This window comes from Eumetopias jubatus, unplaced genomic scaffold, assembly GCF_037043125.1.
Source record: "Eumetopias jubatus isolate StellerSeaLion01/CBP00866 unplaced genomic scaffold, mEumJub1_p1.0 scaffold_10, whole genome shotgun sequence".
NCBI lineage: Eukaryota > Metazoa > Chordata > Mammalia > Carnivora > Otariidae > Eumetopias > Eumetopias jubatus.
Window position 1 is genome coordinate 42,962,453 of NW_028274816.1, and position 17,521 is coordinate 42,979,973.

At 51.0% G+C, this 17,521-nt stretch overlaps 1 protein-coding gene across 6 annotated transcripts; it reads right to left on the reverse strand.

Moving 5' to 3' along the window:
• Window positions 1–8,964: 8,964 nt before the first annotated feature.
• On the reverse strand, window positions 8,965–17,259 carry CUNH19orf12 (chromosome unknown C19orf12 homolog). 6 transcript variants are annotated; one of them, XM_028123504.2, is made up of 5 exons: window positions 16,967–17,259; window positions 16,507–16,689; window positions 16,028–16,168; window positions 13,353–13,522; window positions 8,965–9,985 (listed from the first exon to the last, which is right to left on the reverse strand). In XM_028123504.2, exons 3-5 carry the CDS (start codon window positions 16,081–16,083, stop codon window positions 9,720–9,722), a joined length of 492 nt encoding a protein of 163 aa, XP_027979305.2. In that variant the 5' UTR covers window positions 16,084–16,168; window positions 16,507–16,689; window positions 16,967–17,259; the 3' UTR covers window positions 8,965–9,719. The 6 variants fall into 6 exon arrangements, with proteins under 6 accessions (XP_027979305.2, XP_027979306.2, XP_027979310.2 ...); XM_028123505.2 differs by lacking the exon at window positions 16,507–16,689; XM_028123509.2 differs by lacking the exons at window positions 16,028–16,168; window positions 16,507–16,689 and having other exon boundaries at window positions 17,055–17,259.
• Window positions 17,260–17,521: the final 262 nt, after the last annotated feature.

Here is a 17,521-nt window from a genome sequence, read left to right on the forward strand (position 1 = left end):
TCTAGAAATGAGCATAGAATCTGGGTCGGAACAACCAGCAGTTGGTAGGACTGAGAGGGTGTCCTGAGGGCTGTGAGGGTCCACGTCCACTTCTCCCACCTGTGCAGAGAGGCGTGGTCCTGAGTCACGTGGCAGGGGGTCACAGCCCGGCTCTCAGCAGGGTCCCAGGAAAGGGATCAGGGGCCCTACATTCATCCCAGAATGAGGCTGTCACAGAGACACTGTGCAGATTTCAATTCAATTAGGGAGAAACCCACCCAATGATGAACAGCTCCAAGATATGAAAACAGCGCATTCAAAAGCACAATGGACACAGTGATTGTTTCCTTTATTCAAGTCAGAAACAATGCGACATCTCACTCAGGCACAAGCTGATTATCACATGAGTCAAACTCTGAGGAACAAACATAATTCAGATGCAAACCTGATTTGGGGAAACAAAGCCCATCCAGTCCTCATCAAGTTAGGACAACAATGATACAGAAACACTGAGCTTGGCAAGGAGGGGCTTCCTGAGAGTACCCAGGTCCTCCACTGTTCGGTCCAAGGTCTTTTGCACATTGATCTCTTCTACAAAGGTCAAGGAGTAAGCAGTTAGGAAAATCAGTAAGTCTTCAGAGCAGAATGAGGAGGAAATTAGCATGGGGTGACACATAGTTCATAAGTGGGGGCAGTCAGCTATCTGGAGCACCCCCTGGGGCTTTGGGGGTTTTTATTGAGGTCTAACCTACATCTAGGAAATTGCACAAATCTTAAGTCAGTGAGACTTCACACGTGCACACACACACACGCGCGCATGCACGTAAGTGTGCATGCATATGAGCACCTCCTAGGGCAAGATAGCTCCCTCGGGCCCTCCCCAAGCGTCCTGCCTCCAAGGGTGACTGGTGTTCACCCAAGTTTTACCTTGTTTTTTTTTAACTTCATATAAATAGAATCATATCGTATGCATTTTTTTTTTGTCCAGACTTCTTTGTTCAAACCATGTCGTCATGAGCATCTGTAGTCGGTGTTTTTCAAGTGGTGGAATATTCTGTTGAGTGAGCCCTCCACAACTATGTGTCCACTCTACTGTGGATGGGCATTTGGGTTGTTTTCAGTTGGGAGTTGGCACGAATAAAGCCACTGTGACCATTCCCGTAGATGTCTTCGGTGGACGAAGCTCTCACTTCCTTCAGGTACATGATTAGGGTTGGCACTGCTGGGCCACGGGACATACACATATATGGCTTTAGCAGATGCTGCCCGAGAGTTCCCTGCAGTAGTTAAACCAGTTTGCACCACTCAGCAGACGAGGCTGCAGGTGCTCCCCTCCTCAGCAGCACCTGGTACTGTAGGGCTGTCTCACTGCTGTGACCCTGGAGGGTCACTTGGAACGAGGGCTCAGACACCAGCCTGACTTCGGAGCTCCCCTCACCTGGCTGGCGGGAGGCAGCCTTTTCTCCAGCGCTGGGAGGAGTGGGGGTGGGAGACCGAGGTGGTGCGGGTGTTAGGCCTGCCCTGCATGCAGGTGAGATGGAAAACGAAACCCAAGAAAACCTGCCTACTGCCTTTATTTTCTTCCTTCCTTCCCCAAGTGTTTACTGAGCACCTACAGCCCTGGGGCCACAGCTGTGAAGCGGACAAAGAGCCCTCCGCTCGTGGAGCTCGCACTAGTGAAGAGAGAAAGATCACAAACACAACTGAAAAGGGTAGTATACTCTCTCATATCTCTGGGGTCTTTTCCAGCACTAGGAAGATGCCCAACCCAGAGGGGTGCACTGTGGAAACACTCGTGCCTGCCCCTGGTTAGCTCAGCTCCCTCGATGTGCCTTTATCCATTTGTGTCCTTTTTTAAAATGTAATGTAATTTAATTTAACTTAATTTTAATTCAGTTAATTAACATACAGTGTATTATTAGTTTCAGAGGTAGAGTTCAGCGATTCATCAGTTGCATATAACACCCAGTGCTCATTACATCACCTGTCCTCCTTAAAGCCCATCACCCAGTTCCACCAACCCTCCACCCTCCTCCCCTTCCTCAACCCTCAGATTATTTCCTAGAGTAAGAGTTTGATATGGTTTGTCTCCCTCTCTGATTTCATCTTATTTTATTTTTCCCTCCCTTCCCCTATGATCCCTGTTTTGTTTCTTAAATTCCACATATGAGTGAGATCATATGATAATTGTCTTTCTCTGATTGACTTATTTTGCATAATCACTTCTAGTTCCATCCACATCGTTGTAAATGGCGATTTCATTTTTTCGATGGCTGAGTAATATACCATTGTATATATACCGCATCTTCTTTATCCATTCATCTGTTGATTTGTTTTCTGAAAAGATGATCTCAACACCCTTCTTGATGTAGGTCCTCTCCGTGGGGGTGGGGTAGGAATAAGTATATAATGGAGGATGTTGCAAGGACTGAGGGCTACAGATAACAACGCAGAGGGGGAGGGGGAGGGCTGGGTGGCTACAATTTCAGATGGAGTGGCCAGGCAAGGCGTCACTGAAAAGGTGACCTTGAGTCAAGCCCTGAAGGAAAGGAGGCAGATATCTGGGAGAAGAACAGCCAAGGCAGAGGAAGCAACAAGTGCAAATGCCCTGGGGTGGGGACATCCCCAGCCTGGAGATGGAGCTGAGAGGAGCCAGTGTGGCTGGCAGAGCAGGGGGGGCGGGAGAACAGCTGGAGATGACTGAGAGGCAGGGGAGATGAAGCAGGGCCTGGTGTGTTGTGGTGATTGTTGGTTTGTTGTGGTTTTTGAGAGGGGAGTGTGAGTACCAGGAGCTCAGTTTCCGAGTGTAAAGCTGGAGACCGAGTGGGCGGTTGTGCGGGACGGACTAGGGCCAGGAGGGAAGTCTGAGCTGTCAAGCACCGTGTGGGACCTGAGCCCCATGGGAGAGGAGACGTGGGAGCAGCAGAAGTGGAGAAGGAGGAGCAGCCGGCCAGGGGGAGGGGGGCCCGGCCGGTGCAGCGGCAGCGGTGGGCATAAGGGAGCAGCCTGCCAGATGCTGCCGAGGGGGTGGTCGGGCGGCAGGAGGACCGAGAACGAGCCCGTGTTCAGTGACGTGGACGTCATGTGCAGTGGTCGCCTACAAGGTGGCCACCATGATCGGAGACCATTTAGTGGGGTGGTGGGAGCAGGGGCCTGCCAGAAAGCACCAGAGAATGGGAGCCAAATTGGCAAAGTCATTTGAGGAATTTCACTGCAAAGGGCAAAAGAGAAATGAGCAGTGGCTGGAGATGGAAAAGTTGCTTTTCTTTTTTAAAAGATTTTATTTATTTGAGAAAGAGTGTGAGAGAGAGAGCAAGAGAAGGGGGGAGGGGCAGAAGGAGAAGCAGTCTCCCCACTGAGCTGGGAGCCACCACTGAGCTCAATCCCAGGACCTTGGGATCATGACCTGAGCCAAATGCAAAGACTTAATCCACTGAGCCACCCAGGTGCCCCTGGAAGAATTGCTTTTTAAACAGCTTTATTGGGATATAATTCTTATCCCGTAAAATCCGTCCACCCTTTTAAGTTTGCCATTCACTTTTGCTAGTGTATTCATAAGATTGTGCACCCATCCCACTATCTAATCGCAGGGGATTTTCACCAACCCAGAGAGAAACCCCACACCCATGAGAGCTCACTGCCCGTTCTCCCCTCTCCCAGCCCCTGACCACCACCCATCTGCCTTCAGTCTCTATTGGCTTGCCTATTCTGATATTTCATGCAAGTGGAATCATGCAATATGTGGTCCTTTGTGACTGGCTTCTTCCACTTAGCACCTTTCCAAATTCCTCCATGTTGTAGCATGTATCCGTATATAATTCCTTTTTTTTTTCTGAATAATATCCCCTTGCATATTATATACAATGTATAGACCACATCTTCTTTATCCATTCACCAGATGATGGACATCTAGATTGTGAACACTTTTTGGCTGTTACAAAACATGCTGCTAATGGACATTCATATACAAGGTTTTGTTTGGATATGTTTTCAGTTCTCTGAGGCATATATCTAGGACTGCAATTACTCGGTCTTATGGTAACTCTGTGCTTAATATTTTGAGGAACTGCCACATTTTACATTCCCACAAGCAACATATAAGGGTTCCAACTTCTTCCCAACCTCATCAGCACTTGTCATTGCCTTTTTTATTTTAGCCATCAGAGTAGGGGAGAGTGGTATCTCATTGTGGTTTTGATGACTAATGATGTTGAGCACCTTCTCATGTGCTTATTGGCCATCTGAATATCATTTTTGGAGAAATATCTATGCAAATCCTTTGCCCATTTTTGAACTGGATTGTCTGTTGTTGAGCTGTGAGAGTTCTTTATATATTCTGATACTAGTCCCTTATCAGATACCTGATTTGTAATTTTCTCCCATTCTTCCTTTTTTTTTTTCACTTTCTTGATGGTGTCCTTCGAAGCACAAAAATTTTTAATCTTGATGAAGTCCCATTTATCTATTTTTTTGATCATTTGTGTTTTTATGTCATATCTAAGAAACATTGCTTCATACAAGGTCATAAAGAGTTATTCCCTTGTTTTCATTTAGGAAATGATCTATTTTTTTAAGATTTTATTTATTTGACAGAGAGAGAGAGACAGTGAGAGAGAATACAAGTGGGGGGGTGGGGGTGGGAGAGGGAGAAGCAGGCTCCCCACGGAGCAGCGAGCCTGATGCGGGGCTCGATCCCAGGACCCTGGGATCATGACCTGAGCTGAAGGCAGACGCTTAACGACTGAGCCACCCAGGCGCCCCAGGTTAAATTACATTATTAAATGAATTTCATCTGTTTCTTCTTTTTAAAAATGTGGTTATTAGAAAATCTAAAATTATATATGTGCCTGACATTTGTGGCTTGTTGAGATTCTGTTGGAGAGACCCTAGGGGGAGGACCCCACATCCAAAACAGCCCCCAGCATGGCAGGCCTTCCTGCCGCGACGTCTGTGCCGCCACCTGGGGATGAGCCTCCAAGTGCGTGTTACAGCAGGGCCATGCCTCAGAGGAGGTAGGGGCCCCGGGGCCGGCTCATGAGGACACAGCTTCGTGAGGACACAGCCTGGAGCCCAGTGCAGGCATCCTTGGACAGTCCCTGGGAGGCAGCCCCAGGGAGCTGGGGACCAGGCTGCTTCTCATTTGGTTTAGGCACAGGTAAATAATGCACATTTTTCAACACTGGACTCGCCCGAGGCACAAGATGCCCACACCTAGAGGTTCTCTGCTGCCTGCACGGCTTCCTCTGAGCCATGATCTCGTTGCCCGGGAAGCCCGTAGGTCACCAGCACCTGTTACAACTGGTTTTTCTCTTTATTCCTCCCTCGCATGCACGTACGTGTGAGATTGCTGTACGGTAAATAATGTGTGTGGAGCAGTTCTACTGAATTTCATACACCCATCCCCGTTGGCTACTTATCGAAAGGGGCTATGATATTGCCCACAAAGGCAGTTTGACTCTGTCCCTGTTGCTCAGCACTGGGCTGGCTCCCTTCTCTTCTGCTGCCTTAAACAGCAGTGCTAGGAGTATCCTCATCTTCTTTCCATTTGAATTATTTTATTGTAATGTCTTCCCTGAAGTGAAAAGTGCTGGCTGCAAACTATATACAATCTTAGGGTTCCTGTGACTTTTTTCTTCAAATCACCCTCCCAGCGCACGGTAACACCAGGTACGTTCTCCGAGGTCTGTGTGCGCGTGCGTGCTCGGTCTGTGCGCGTGTGCGTGCTCGGTCTGTGCGCGCGTGCGTGCTCTGTCTGTTCGTGCGTGCGTGCTCCATGCGCACGCGCGTGCTGTCTTCCTATGCCCCTACCAGTTGTGGGTGTGAGCGTTTGTGTTTATTTTTACCAATTGTTAGGTAACAGATACTTCCTGGGTATTATCCTGGCATTTGCTTAATTGCAGATGAAAATGAGTAAAGTCCTTCCCTTAAAACTCACACAAATTAAAGAAACAGCCACCATCTCGATAGTTTAGAGAAACACTTTTCGGCTCCCTCTGCTAGCCAGCATTTGGGGTACTCACAGCCGCCCAAGGCTGCAAGTCAGCGGGCCGGGCCCGAGCTTCACCTCCTGACCCACTGTTATCACAATGGTCCAAGAAGCCATTTATCTCCTCCAACAAACAGAAAACACATCAGACGGTCCCTCTTCCCTGTGTGGTGTAGACAAATCCTGGCGTTTTTTTTTTTTTTTTTTTTTTTTAAGATTTTTATTTATTTGACAGAGCGAGAGAGCACAAGCAGGGGGAACAGTAGAGGGAGAGGGAGAAGCAGGCCTCCCACCAAGCAGGGAGCCCGATGTGGGGCTCGATCCCAGGACCCTGAGATCATAACCTGAGCCGAAGGCAGATGCTTAACCATCTGAGCCACCCAGGTGCTCCGAATCCTGGCATTTCTTAATTGCCATATTTTTATTGTTCAGGATTGAGACACATTCTGGTTTATCTGTAAAGAAGGTTGCAGGAGACATGGCTGATGTTCTGTTCATGGCTTATTAAAAGCTCAGGAAGGGGAGGGGGTGGGGGGATGGGTTAGCCTGGTGATGGGTATTAAGGAGGGCATATTCTGCGTGGAGCACTGGGTGTTATGCACAAACAATGAATCATGGAAAACTACATCACAAACTAATGATGTAATGTATGGTGATTAACATAACAATAAAAAATTTAAAGAAAAAAAAAACCTCAGGAAGACCCCAGTCCCCGTCCCCTGGGGAACTCATAAAAGGACTTTCTGGTGGAGCCACATCCTGGCCTGGCAGGTGACCTAGGAAGGCAGGGAGGAAAAAGAGAGAGGATGCGCCTACTTGCCCACTAGATGGCACCTCTCAATAACTAATGGGGGGAGTATCGCTTCCTTCCAAACCTGGAGCCCCAGCCCTGACAAACCCAGCATTGCAACACATCCCAGTCATGTTTACTTCCAAGCCAGACATCTGAAAAAAAAAAAAACACAGAAAAATAAAAAAGTTCATTCTAGCTAAAAATACACCATCTGCCTGTGAAAAATCTTGCTTGGCGCTGTCATGTCAACACCCAAAGCAGGTTAATAACGGGCCCAGAACAGATGGTTTCTTTTTATAATTATTGGGTCTCCCCACCAACGCTTCCTCCTCAGCTTGCCCCTTTGCCCTGCTGGCAGCCCCCTGCTGTTTCCTGGCCACCCCGCTGCCACTGCCCAGCCCGCCACCGCCCTGCCAGCCACAGGGGGCCAGCCCATAGCTAGCCCTCTGCTCAGGCCAGGGCCCCCTCACCCTCTGCTGGGAATCAGCCACAGGGGCCCGGGGGGCTTTCAACACCACCGGGGAAGATGACCACCAGGAGGTGACCCAGCCTTGTCACCCCCACTAGCAAAGAAAAACTAATCAACACAAGATGTCCGTAATCACCCATCAAATCAACAAAAGTTTAAGACACTATCATCCTATTTCTTGGTGAGGATGCAGTGAGATGTGTACCCCCAAACACTGTTGCAGGGAGAGTGATACCGATGCTTACTGTCTAGAAGGAATTTTGACTGAATATAAAACCTTAAAAAATATTGCATACTTTTTAATCCAGCAATTTCATTTTGAGGTATCTATCCAAAATACTATCTGTCATAGTCTAAAATATGAACAGAATGTTAACACAAAACTATTCATCGGGGCAATGAAAACCACACCAGGGATAAGGCTAAGTATGATTACACATATTTACACATATATACATATATATACACATATTTACAAGGAGTTTTAAATTAAACACAAATGTTAATTGATAAAAGCATCAAAGAGGTCTAAACAGTAAGAATGGAAATATTTTGGAAATGTGCATACATAGCATTAAAAAAGGTTTGCAAGAAATGTATCAAATGTATTGAGTGATTTTCTGGGCAGTAAAATTTGTAGCGGTTTCATTATCCTTTGCTGGATTCTTCTAAGTTTTCATCCATCAACACTGACAAATAAAAGGAAGTGAATGGTTTTCAAAGACTATTTAAAAACTGACGTAAGGAATGCACAAGAAATTGGTACAGCGGCTGCCTCTGGGGAGGGGCCTGGGGCAGGAGTTGATGGTGGAGGAAGCCTTGCTTTTCCATTGTACTGTCTAGAGTCTTCTAAGTCTTCTAAGTACCAGGCTGGAATTATCTATTAAAAAATAAATAAATGAAAATTTTTGCCAAGGAGACACAGAAATAAGAATCCTAAAATCACAGGAGCCGAGAGGAGAGCCTGAGGGAAAAGCCAGTAAAGTGCTTTCACCTCCTGGGGGAGACAGGATTTGAGGTCTGGGCTGCCCTCTCGGGCCCAATGCCCATCACAGTCACCCCAGGACCCAGCTTGTCCAGGCTGACTTCACTCAGCGAGGCCTGCTCCATCTGACCGGACACTGGTCAGGAGCTGGGTCAGGGTTTTTCCCAGGAATACAGGCAGGCAGGCCAGGGGAGGGCCTTCAGTGGACATCAGGGCAGAACCTCTGAGCTAGGATCCCATGTCCGTGAGTTCTCAAAGAAGGTTGTTGGGGAGGTGGGGGAAGCCTCACCCATTCATTGCTTGTGTGTTGGGCCCAACTGTCCCAGACCCAGGGGACACGGGGTCCTAGTTCAGAGAGCCTGCCCTGATGTCCACTGAAGTCCCTCCCCTGGCCTAAATCAGCACTGGTTCTAATTCATCCTGAAGTTTTCTTTTCACACACAGAGATGTCAGAATACCACTTCTCCTCAGCAGGAGTGCCTCCTTCCATATCCCCAGGGCGGCCTGTGCTGTTTCCCCCTTAGAGAGAGCCCCAAGCTGCTGCCCTGGCCCAGGTCCTGGGGGCCTGCGGAGGCTCGGGCAGTGTGCGCATACTGGAAGCACAGAGGAGCCAACACAGGAAAACCTGGACAGTCAGGTCTCAGGCACTGGAATTGGGAGGCGTCTGTCATTCTTTAAAGCCACAAATCCAGAACCTTCCCTAATGACCCTGGGTGTTAGAGATGCTTTTACACAAAATGTGTGAGAAAAGCCCTGTTCGGAAAACATTTATTGCAATTTGATGACACCTAGTCAAGTAACGGTTCTGAAAGCAAAGTGAATACGGTATTAGGGGAAATTCAGGGTGGACACATTGCTTAGATCCTACCACGTCAGAAAAAGCAATACTCTTGGCTGGAAGTATTTAATTTTAAAAGCAAAACTCAAGAACTACCACGACTCGTCCGATGGGGAGAGAAGCCCCTGGGAGGGTGAGAGCCCAGGTGTGCTGCACAGAGAAGGGCTGGGGGCCTGGATGTTTGTGGCTTCACTCAACAGGCGACTGACCCTGTGTGGGGCCACTCAGAGTCACTGGTCAGGGAAGGGGCACATGAGGGAAAACGTGAATTCCAGCACGGGCCAGCTCTCAGGTCCTGAGACCCTGGGCCCCGGGGAAGGAACCAGTCCTGTAACGGGTGCTTCGGACAGGGCTCATCTTCACAGGTGAGGAGATGGAACACGAAGGCCTCCTGCTACGCTCCCATATGAGTGACAGTGGATTCACCCATGTCTGGAGCAGGCAGGGCTTCGCTTTCTACCAGCCTCCCAGCGAAAGGGTTGTCACAAAACACAACATCTTCATAAGTAATTTCCAGAACATGATCCAGCATAGTAGTAGCTGCTCCAGCAGATTTCACTCCATTTAAGGTAACACACTGATGATGTGGGGCTTCCCCAGCTCCCCTGTCCCCTCCTGTGAGTCCCGAGAATCATCTAAATGAGACCCGCACTTCCCAGGAGGAGCGACCTAGTCATCATACTGAACTTCGGCCCGGAGCTCCTTGGTGACGTAGTTCACCAGCATGGCCAGCAGCTGCTGCTTCAGGGCCTCACTGCCCATGACCAGCGTGGTCAGCTGCACGGCGTCCATCCAGTCCAGGTGCCTGAGGATGGCGGTGGCTTCATTAAAGAGCTTTTGCTGCTCAGCAGGCGGCAGCTCCATTATGATCTGAGGAATCGGCTTAAATTGTCCGCTTGTCATCCACGCACCTAGTAGACCCCCGACAGCCCCCCCTAGAAAACAAGGAAGGTTCAATTAGTTGGTTCAATCAGTGCTCTTACTGAGAGCACGTCGGCTGCCATGACGAGTGGGCACATTCACGCGGGGGCCAGAACAGGCTCGCCTTCGTGCCCGCTCCACCCCACGGTGTAGGGGAAAAGGGTTTATGGGATCTTCGGTCCATTTGGCTCAGATAATTGACACCCCAAAGTGCCCTTCCCCAAGCTGTGCACTCACAGATGCAGCACGAAGCACCTCCCACCTCACAGCTCTGCTAACAATAATCTTCTCCAGGGCCTGCAGGTTTCCTGCTTCCCACAAAACTCTCTCTCATCGTAAAGGAGACAGCTGAGAAGCAAGTGCTTTTTCAAGGAGAATCATCTCAGTGCTGAGGCTGAGTTTTCTCCATAATATGCCCTTTGCCCCTGAACTTAGGAAATTTCTAGGGAAATCCCATGGTTAAAGGACCCTGGGGACAGAGAAGGAGACCTTTACTCTGGAAGCAACTGTTTTTCATGCCAGCCCGCCAGAGTTGTATGATGATAACTATCAAATATAACTTATTCAACTATTTCTCTTCCTGTGACCCCAAAAGGGCATAACCATTATTTTTAAGTATAAATTTATGATCAGATCTAAGGTTCATGATGTTGGGACTAAAAGCCCTTATGTCAACGGAAAGTTCTATCTGATCAGGTGGGATGCAGGTCTGCTACAGGAAGGTGCCTTGGGGCAGGGGTCTCAAACTCAGGTGCCAGGCAGGTAGCTGAGAGGAATAAATAGGGCTGAGTGAGCCTGTGGGTGACGGAGAGCTGGGTCCCTGCCTAAGGGGCGGTGGCTACCCCTTGCCAGCCCATTGCTACCACACAGAATGCCAGATGTGTATCCTGAAAAAGTCCCATGATTTTTAAATATTGATGATCAGATATTAATAGATGCAGCCCAGCTTGACATAGTGACTCTCTCTGAAAGAGCAGAGTGTGGAAAGGAGAGACACTAACTTCACAGTGGACAAACCTGGCAAATACCACCTTAACCAGATGATCAAGGTGGACATCGCCAGGGAGGCCTGTGGATGTCACATGTCCCTGAAATGGAGCTATGAGACAGGCGCTCCACCTCCGTCAGCAGTAAGCTTTCCAAAGGTCCATAACTCCGGGCTAAGCAAGAGAAAGCCCTCAGGCCGACCCAAACAGGGAGGCATTCTACAAATACCTGCCCAGTACTCCTCAAAACTACCCAGGCCATGAAAGCAGCAAAGTCTGAGGAACTGTCACAGACCTGGGGAGACTAAGGAGACATGAGGATTAAATGCACTGTGAAATCTTGAGGTGGATTCTGGGACAGGAAAAGAACTTAATGCAAAAACTGGCAAATAAAGTCTGGAGAGCAGTTAATAGTGATACATCGGTGTTGGTTTCTTACTGTTGCCAAGTGCACCATGGTAACACAAGGTGGTAATGTTGGGGGGGGGGAACGGAAGCTGGTATGGGACATGTGGGAGTTCTCTGCACGGTCTTGCCAACTTGTCTGTGATTCTACTACTATTCCAAAATAAAAGGTTTATCCAAGAGAATACAGCCCAAGCCAGAGAGAACCCGGTTGTGGGCTGGACCCCGCCAACAGGCAGTAAAACCTGCAACCCTCTCAGGAAGCCAAATGTGGAGGCATCTGGAAGCACGCAGCTCTCCTGGGGCTGAGCCCCGGCCAGCATCGGGCCCTGGAGGCTGAACACTGCCCCTGGACAGCCCTCCTCTCTGCTCCAAAAGAAGGGAGGATTCGGGGAGGGAAAACCAGTCATTTACAAGTTGTACTGAACTTCTCCCCATGACACCCGTAAAGCGCTTAGAACCGACAAGAGTTGCACTCATCTGCACTAAACCTTTATGAGAACATCAATATTTGATTTAGAGCAGCACTTAATGCAAAAAGTCACCAGGAATATCGACCAGCAAATTACTAACTCTTTGGACAAGGGGAAATTCCTTGATTTTCTGGGTAAAATGATGCTCCCACCCACGAGGGGCTGCAAGTAGCGAATCCCCCGGGTTCTCCTGGCAGACATCCTGTTCTCTACCAGCTTTGACACCATCCGAACAAGATATATGCTCCCACCATGGCACCTGGGAACAGCCACATGATAAATGATCCCAGCAAGCCCTCCCCTGAGCACATTAGATGGGGGCGGGGGGCAAAGATACAGAATGTCACTGAGGAAGGAGGCAATGGCCGTGTTTCCTCCCTCACTGGCTGCTTCTTGGATGGTGAGAAGCTGAAGTCAGGACTCACTAATTCACAGGCTGGAAAGAGAAATGTACGGGTGGAAGGTCTGGGGCCACGCGCACTCTGATTTACTCCCCAGTGTGATCTCAGCGTCATGAAATGTCCCTGAATGCCAACCCTGCCACGGAAAGGCAGAACAGGGCAGGAAGCCATGCTGGGAGCCGGAAGCAGAAGCCAACCCGGACAGACAGCAGTCATCTCTCCAGCCTGTATTCATGGGAGGACTGCAGGCCGAACTGTGAGCTCTCCCACGTCCCCAGCACAGGCTGCCCAGCATAGAGCAGGCATTCAGCAATGCGTCTGCTGAGCCCAACACGGCAGTCCAGGCCTTTGCCGCTCCCATGTTGCAGGGTCCATCTGAGGCACCTCACGGAGGCGTAATCCAAGCCCCCTTCAAGTCAGGCCCACACAGCAGCCAGCTCTCTGATGCCACCCTGGCCCACGGTTCAGGCCACGCGGGAATCCTTCCTGCTTCTAATAAGCCCAAGGAAGCAACCTCATCCTAGCTCCAAGGAATGATGGGAAAAATCAGCCAAACCTCCATTCATTGCCAGAAACTGGCTCTCAAGGAGAAGCAGGTGGGAAAAGCGGGGGTCGGGGGGGGGCAGGGATGACCCCTCTAGGATATTTGTTGCATTAGACTGTTTGCTGTCAGAATGGGGAGTCTCTCTGAATGAGCTCATGTACAATGGCCAGACGGCACCTGCTCCTAGGAGGTGCTCAGCAAATACAGCTTCCTCCCTGGTTCCCTTCCGCAGGGACATGTAATGGGGACGGGGCAAGGAGACCATCCAAGGCACCCAGGATACCCTGATGTCTTCAGACGCTAGGACACATCCCTGAGGGGAGAGGCACCCTCCAGGGCTGCTGACACAGATGCCATTTGCAAGAATGCCCTGCATTTCTGAGACCTTCACACTCCGAAGCCTGTGTTTTCAACAGGATGAATTAGGGACACAAAGATCCAGTCACAGAAGCAATCTCAACTCAACAAACATCTCCCACATGACAGAGAATTTTATGAGGTCTCTGTGGTTTCAAAGGCCTTTTTTTACAACACCCCCAAGGCTGGCTGCCCCTGTGAGGCGCTTGACTTACCAACAGCTAGTCCGGGTGGGCCTCCGACCAGACCACCCATGAAGGCCACAGCCCCTGTGACCAGGGCGCCCTTCCCAGAGTGCTTGACGGCCGCCTTCATTTTCCTCTCCCCAGAGATGGAGCACAACAGCTTCATGATGTCTTCCACCACGATGGGCATCTTGGCGAGCCTCAAAGGAAGCATTTCAAAGGGAGAGTTTTAAGGAGCGTCAGAGCATCTGCACACAAATGTTACTCTTGCTAGAGTTTCAAGGACGAGTCCTCATGTAAAGCACAGGAGCTCTGCCGTAGCCAGAACCGGCACCCAGCCGTGTGAGAGGTTCCTTGTCACAGACGAAGCCAGGTAGCATTTAGCTAATAAGCAAACAGAATCAGCAGAATGGATGAAAGGTCTTCCTTGCCCTCTGCTTAACTTCTGATTTACGACAGATTATGGAGCAAGCCCGGCCGCAAGCTGCAGTGGTTCATCACAAGTGAGGAAAGCGTGCCCTCTCTTGCATCAGTGGCCTTCCTGCTGTCTCAGGCATCCCCAGGGCACAGAGCCTGGCGGAGGGCAGAAAGTCCCAGCCTCCAGTCCTCTGTCGTGTGACAGGGCAACGGAGCTCCGGCCAAGCCAGAGAAGGGGAAAGTACTGGACTCTGTGACCACCCTGGCCTTGTGCCCACACCCGCCGGCCCTGGGACCCTGAGCAGAGCGTCAGATTCCTCACCAGTAAAAGGGATATAAGCCACCTACAAGCTGGATTCTGGAAAGGTCTGAGTAGAATGGATGCACAGGTACCTGGTGAGTCTGGAACACTGCGGCCCTCAGACATGATGGCTCTAAATGAATATTCTGTTACTGAGACACACCACTGGCTTTTCTACAAAGCAACCACTCCTAAGGCCCATCCAGTTCTGCATGGGGGGTATTAAAGGCAGGGACGGGACAACCAGTAAGATGAAACAACCAGAGAATGAAATAAACCAAAGAATTCCGGGGGTTTGCATATGTTTGGAGAGACAGACAAATGGACTTTTGGAATAATGACCTTGGAACAATTCTCTGCAGTCAGGAAACTGTTTGCCACACTGGTGGGAAACTGGCAGATAGGCAGGGCAAGGGGAGGGTGGGCTCTGCCCCAGGGTCTGTGGGAATGGGGACCCACAACACTGACAGGCCACCTGGCCGGGCCCAGAAGTAAAATCAAAGTGGCCACGAGCTGGTGCTTCTTCTGGCTTCAGCTGGACCCAAAGCTCGAAGGGCACTTCCTTTCCATCACTCCCCTTTTTATGCAAGCAGTCCCTACAGGAACTTGACAAAGTTTGGGGCACACCCTATTGCTCAATAGGTTACATCTCTTTTTTGACCCAAGGTTAATCCAGAACCAGCCTCTCACGTAAAATCCTCCTCCCAGTCCTGGGAGAGAATTTTGAGCCCCTAGAATGAGTCTGTGGGTCTGCTGGATCACCACAGTCAGGGTTCAGAACTTCTCTGCCATGCCAGGAGAGGTAAGAAGTGTCCTGTGCTCTGGCCCCTGCAATGTTCTGAGCTCAGCAATTCTCCACAAGCGCATAGAATCACTGCCGACCTTGTTAAATGCAGCCAGTATGCGTGGGCTGAGATTCTGCATTGGGAACAAGCCTCCAGCTGGTCTCTAAGCCCTCTTTGGACAGCAAGACTCTAAGAGAGCATGACCCAGACATTTGACATCGGCTACTTAGTCCTCGAGTTCAGAAAGGGCAAACAAGCACCCCAAATGTGTCTGTTTGACCAAGTGGGGTGTAGAGGCAGCAGAGGGGCAGGGCAGGGGTGCTCAAGGGACTGGTGAAGAACTCAGGTGTGCCTGCCCCTGCTCTGGCTCCATGTGTCCTGGACCTGCCAATACACCTCTGGATTCCTGCCCCTTTGCTCACTACCGGCAACCCCTTGTAGACGGAGTCCATGCCGCCTCCTCCACCGCAGATGAGAGCCCACCTGAGGGTCATGACTTGTCCACACACATAGGTCACAATAATAAAACAGCATTAGAACAGCAAAGGAACTGTACATGGCAGAAGTCACTGAGAAACGAGGGGATGGAGGATGTGACTTGATTCACAGCCACGGTTCTGTGAAGCTATGTAAACAAAATGAGTTTTATTTCAAAAACTAATTTATTTCAAATACTGATAACCAAAGGAATTAATATCATGGTAAAACCTTAGCTCAAAAACCTAACATTCCTCCTGTAAAACATCTAATTGTTGCATAGTTTCTATCTGGTTTATATCCAGCTTTCTAACTGTCAGTTATGCTGGGAAAAAGGGGCACGAAGCTCGGTCCTGGGAAGGCCCCTCTGGAGGCTGCAGTGAGCTTCCCATTTCCAGGCACGTGAAGACCCCAAGCATGGTCTGCAAGGCTGGCTTCCTGGCCGGGGCACTCTGCCCAGACACCACTCCTAAATAGGGTTTCTGCAGGATTATGGACCCGCACTCTGGAAACACTTTCTGCACAGCAAGAAAATGCATGGAAAGGAGGCAGGAATCAGCCACTTCATACTAGAGTATCCATCAAAAACCTAGCTTCCCATTTGCTCTGAATGACTTCTTATAAACCCACAGGGGCTAATAAGGTATCATCACGCAAAGGCTACTCCCAACCTCCACTCAGCCCAGGCAGACCAGCACAAGGCAGGAGCCCAGGGCTCTGTCCACCTGGAGGGCCAGCAGGTGTCCCGGTGTGTGGGAGGGCAGGGGAGGACGTGGCCCATCACTGGCGGGGTTCAGCAGCTCCGCACCACAGGAAGAGGTAACACTGTGGCTGCCTCAATCCAAGACAAAGCTGGTTTAATTTCCCTGTGAGAATGATTTTAGACGTTAGAGCATCAATAGACTTGTGGAAGGAAGGTTTGTCACCCCATCTCCTGACTCCCTGCTAAAAAGCCCAGCCTTCTGACTTCTCTGGGCTTGCGGGATTGAGGAAGGAAGCCAGTGCTGTGTCTCCACCCCTCCCCCTCCCCCCTCCCACCCCCCTACCCCATCCCCCCACCCTCCTACCCCCCCACCCCGGTTCCAGGCTTGCCTTTGTCTGTAAGCAACAAGGAAGCCAGTAAGGAGGGAGGAGGGAGTTAGAGTACTCTGATGGGGACAGACCTCAGAGGGTGGGAATGGGGCCTTCCCTCCCCATATCACACCTATTTCAGAATCGGATTTGTCCACAACACGGGCTCTGGTCACAGAAAGCCATCTGCCAGCCACAGGGAAGGCAAATGCCCACTTGAAGCCCTTCTTTCTTGCAGGCACCGGGCTGGTCTGCTGATGACAGCAAGGTTCTGGGGAAGGTGGGAGATGAGCCCATCCCCGAGACTGCAGCCCAACTTTCGGAGATGGACCAGATTGCGAGAGAGCAGGGAGAGGAAGGGTTTAGAGCTAGCACAGACCTCCGGGCACCCTGTTTAGACCAGTCCCCACCAAAGTTTCCCCGCAGGGCGAGGCCAGGGGTGCTGACTCACCAGGTATCCTAGGACTCTGTCCTGCATATATAAGCCCTGCCGCCCCACCCACGCACCTGAGACACAGAGGAGGGTGACACACACCCCCGGGTTACTGAGGATGGCACATACACGTGGGTAACTGGGGCGATCATACACGCACCTGGGTCACTGCAGGGCGCACCGCTGGGTGCCAGGGCCCTGAGTCCAGGTGCCCAGATTCTAACCCCAACTGGGCCGCTGTCGCTTACTTCTGGCGTGACGTCAGCCTCCCCGTGCCTCAGTGTCTTCATGTGGCAAATGAATACCCCAGCGACGTGGGGCCGGCTCGCAGCCCGCAGGCCTCGCGCACCGCGCCCTGGGCGCCCCAGCTCTTCACCTGCGGAGACGCGGCCCCCGCCCAGCGGAGACCCAGGCCCGCGCTCCTGCGGCCGCCGCCCCGCCCCGCCAGGGTCTCCGGGCCCCGCGGCCGCCCCAGCGCGCAGGCCCCACCCCCCGCCGCCTTCCGGCTCGCCCGCGGGGGGGGCCTTCCGGTCCCCACTCACCAGGCGCCGCGCCGCGCCGCGCCGCGCTTGCGTAGCCAGCCGGCCCCGGCTCCCGAGCAGCCCGAGGGCGCAAGCGGCGCTCCTCCTCCTCCTGCGGCCCGGCCTGGGTGTGGCGGGCTGAAGTCCCCGTGGGCCGCAGGCTGTGCTCCTTCCGCCCGGCACCAGCCCTCTGC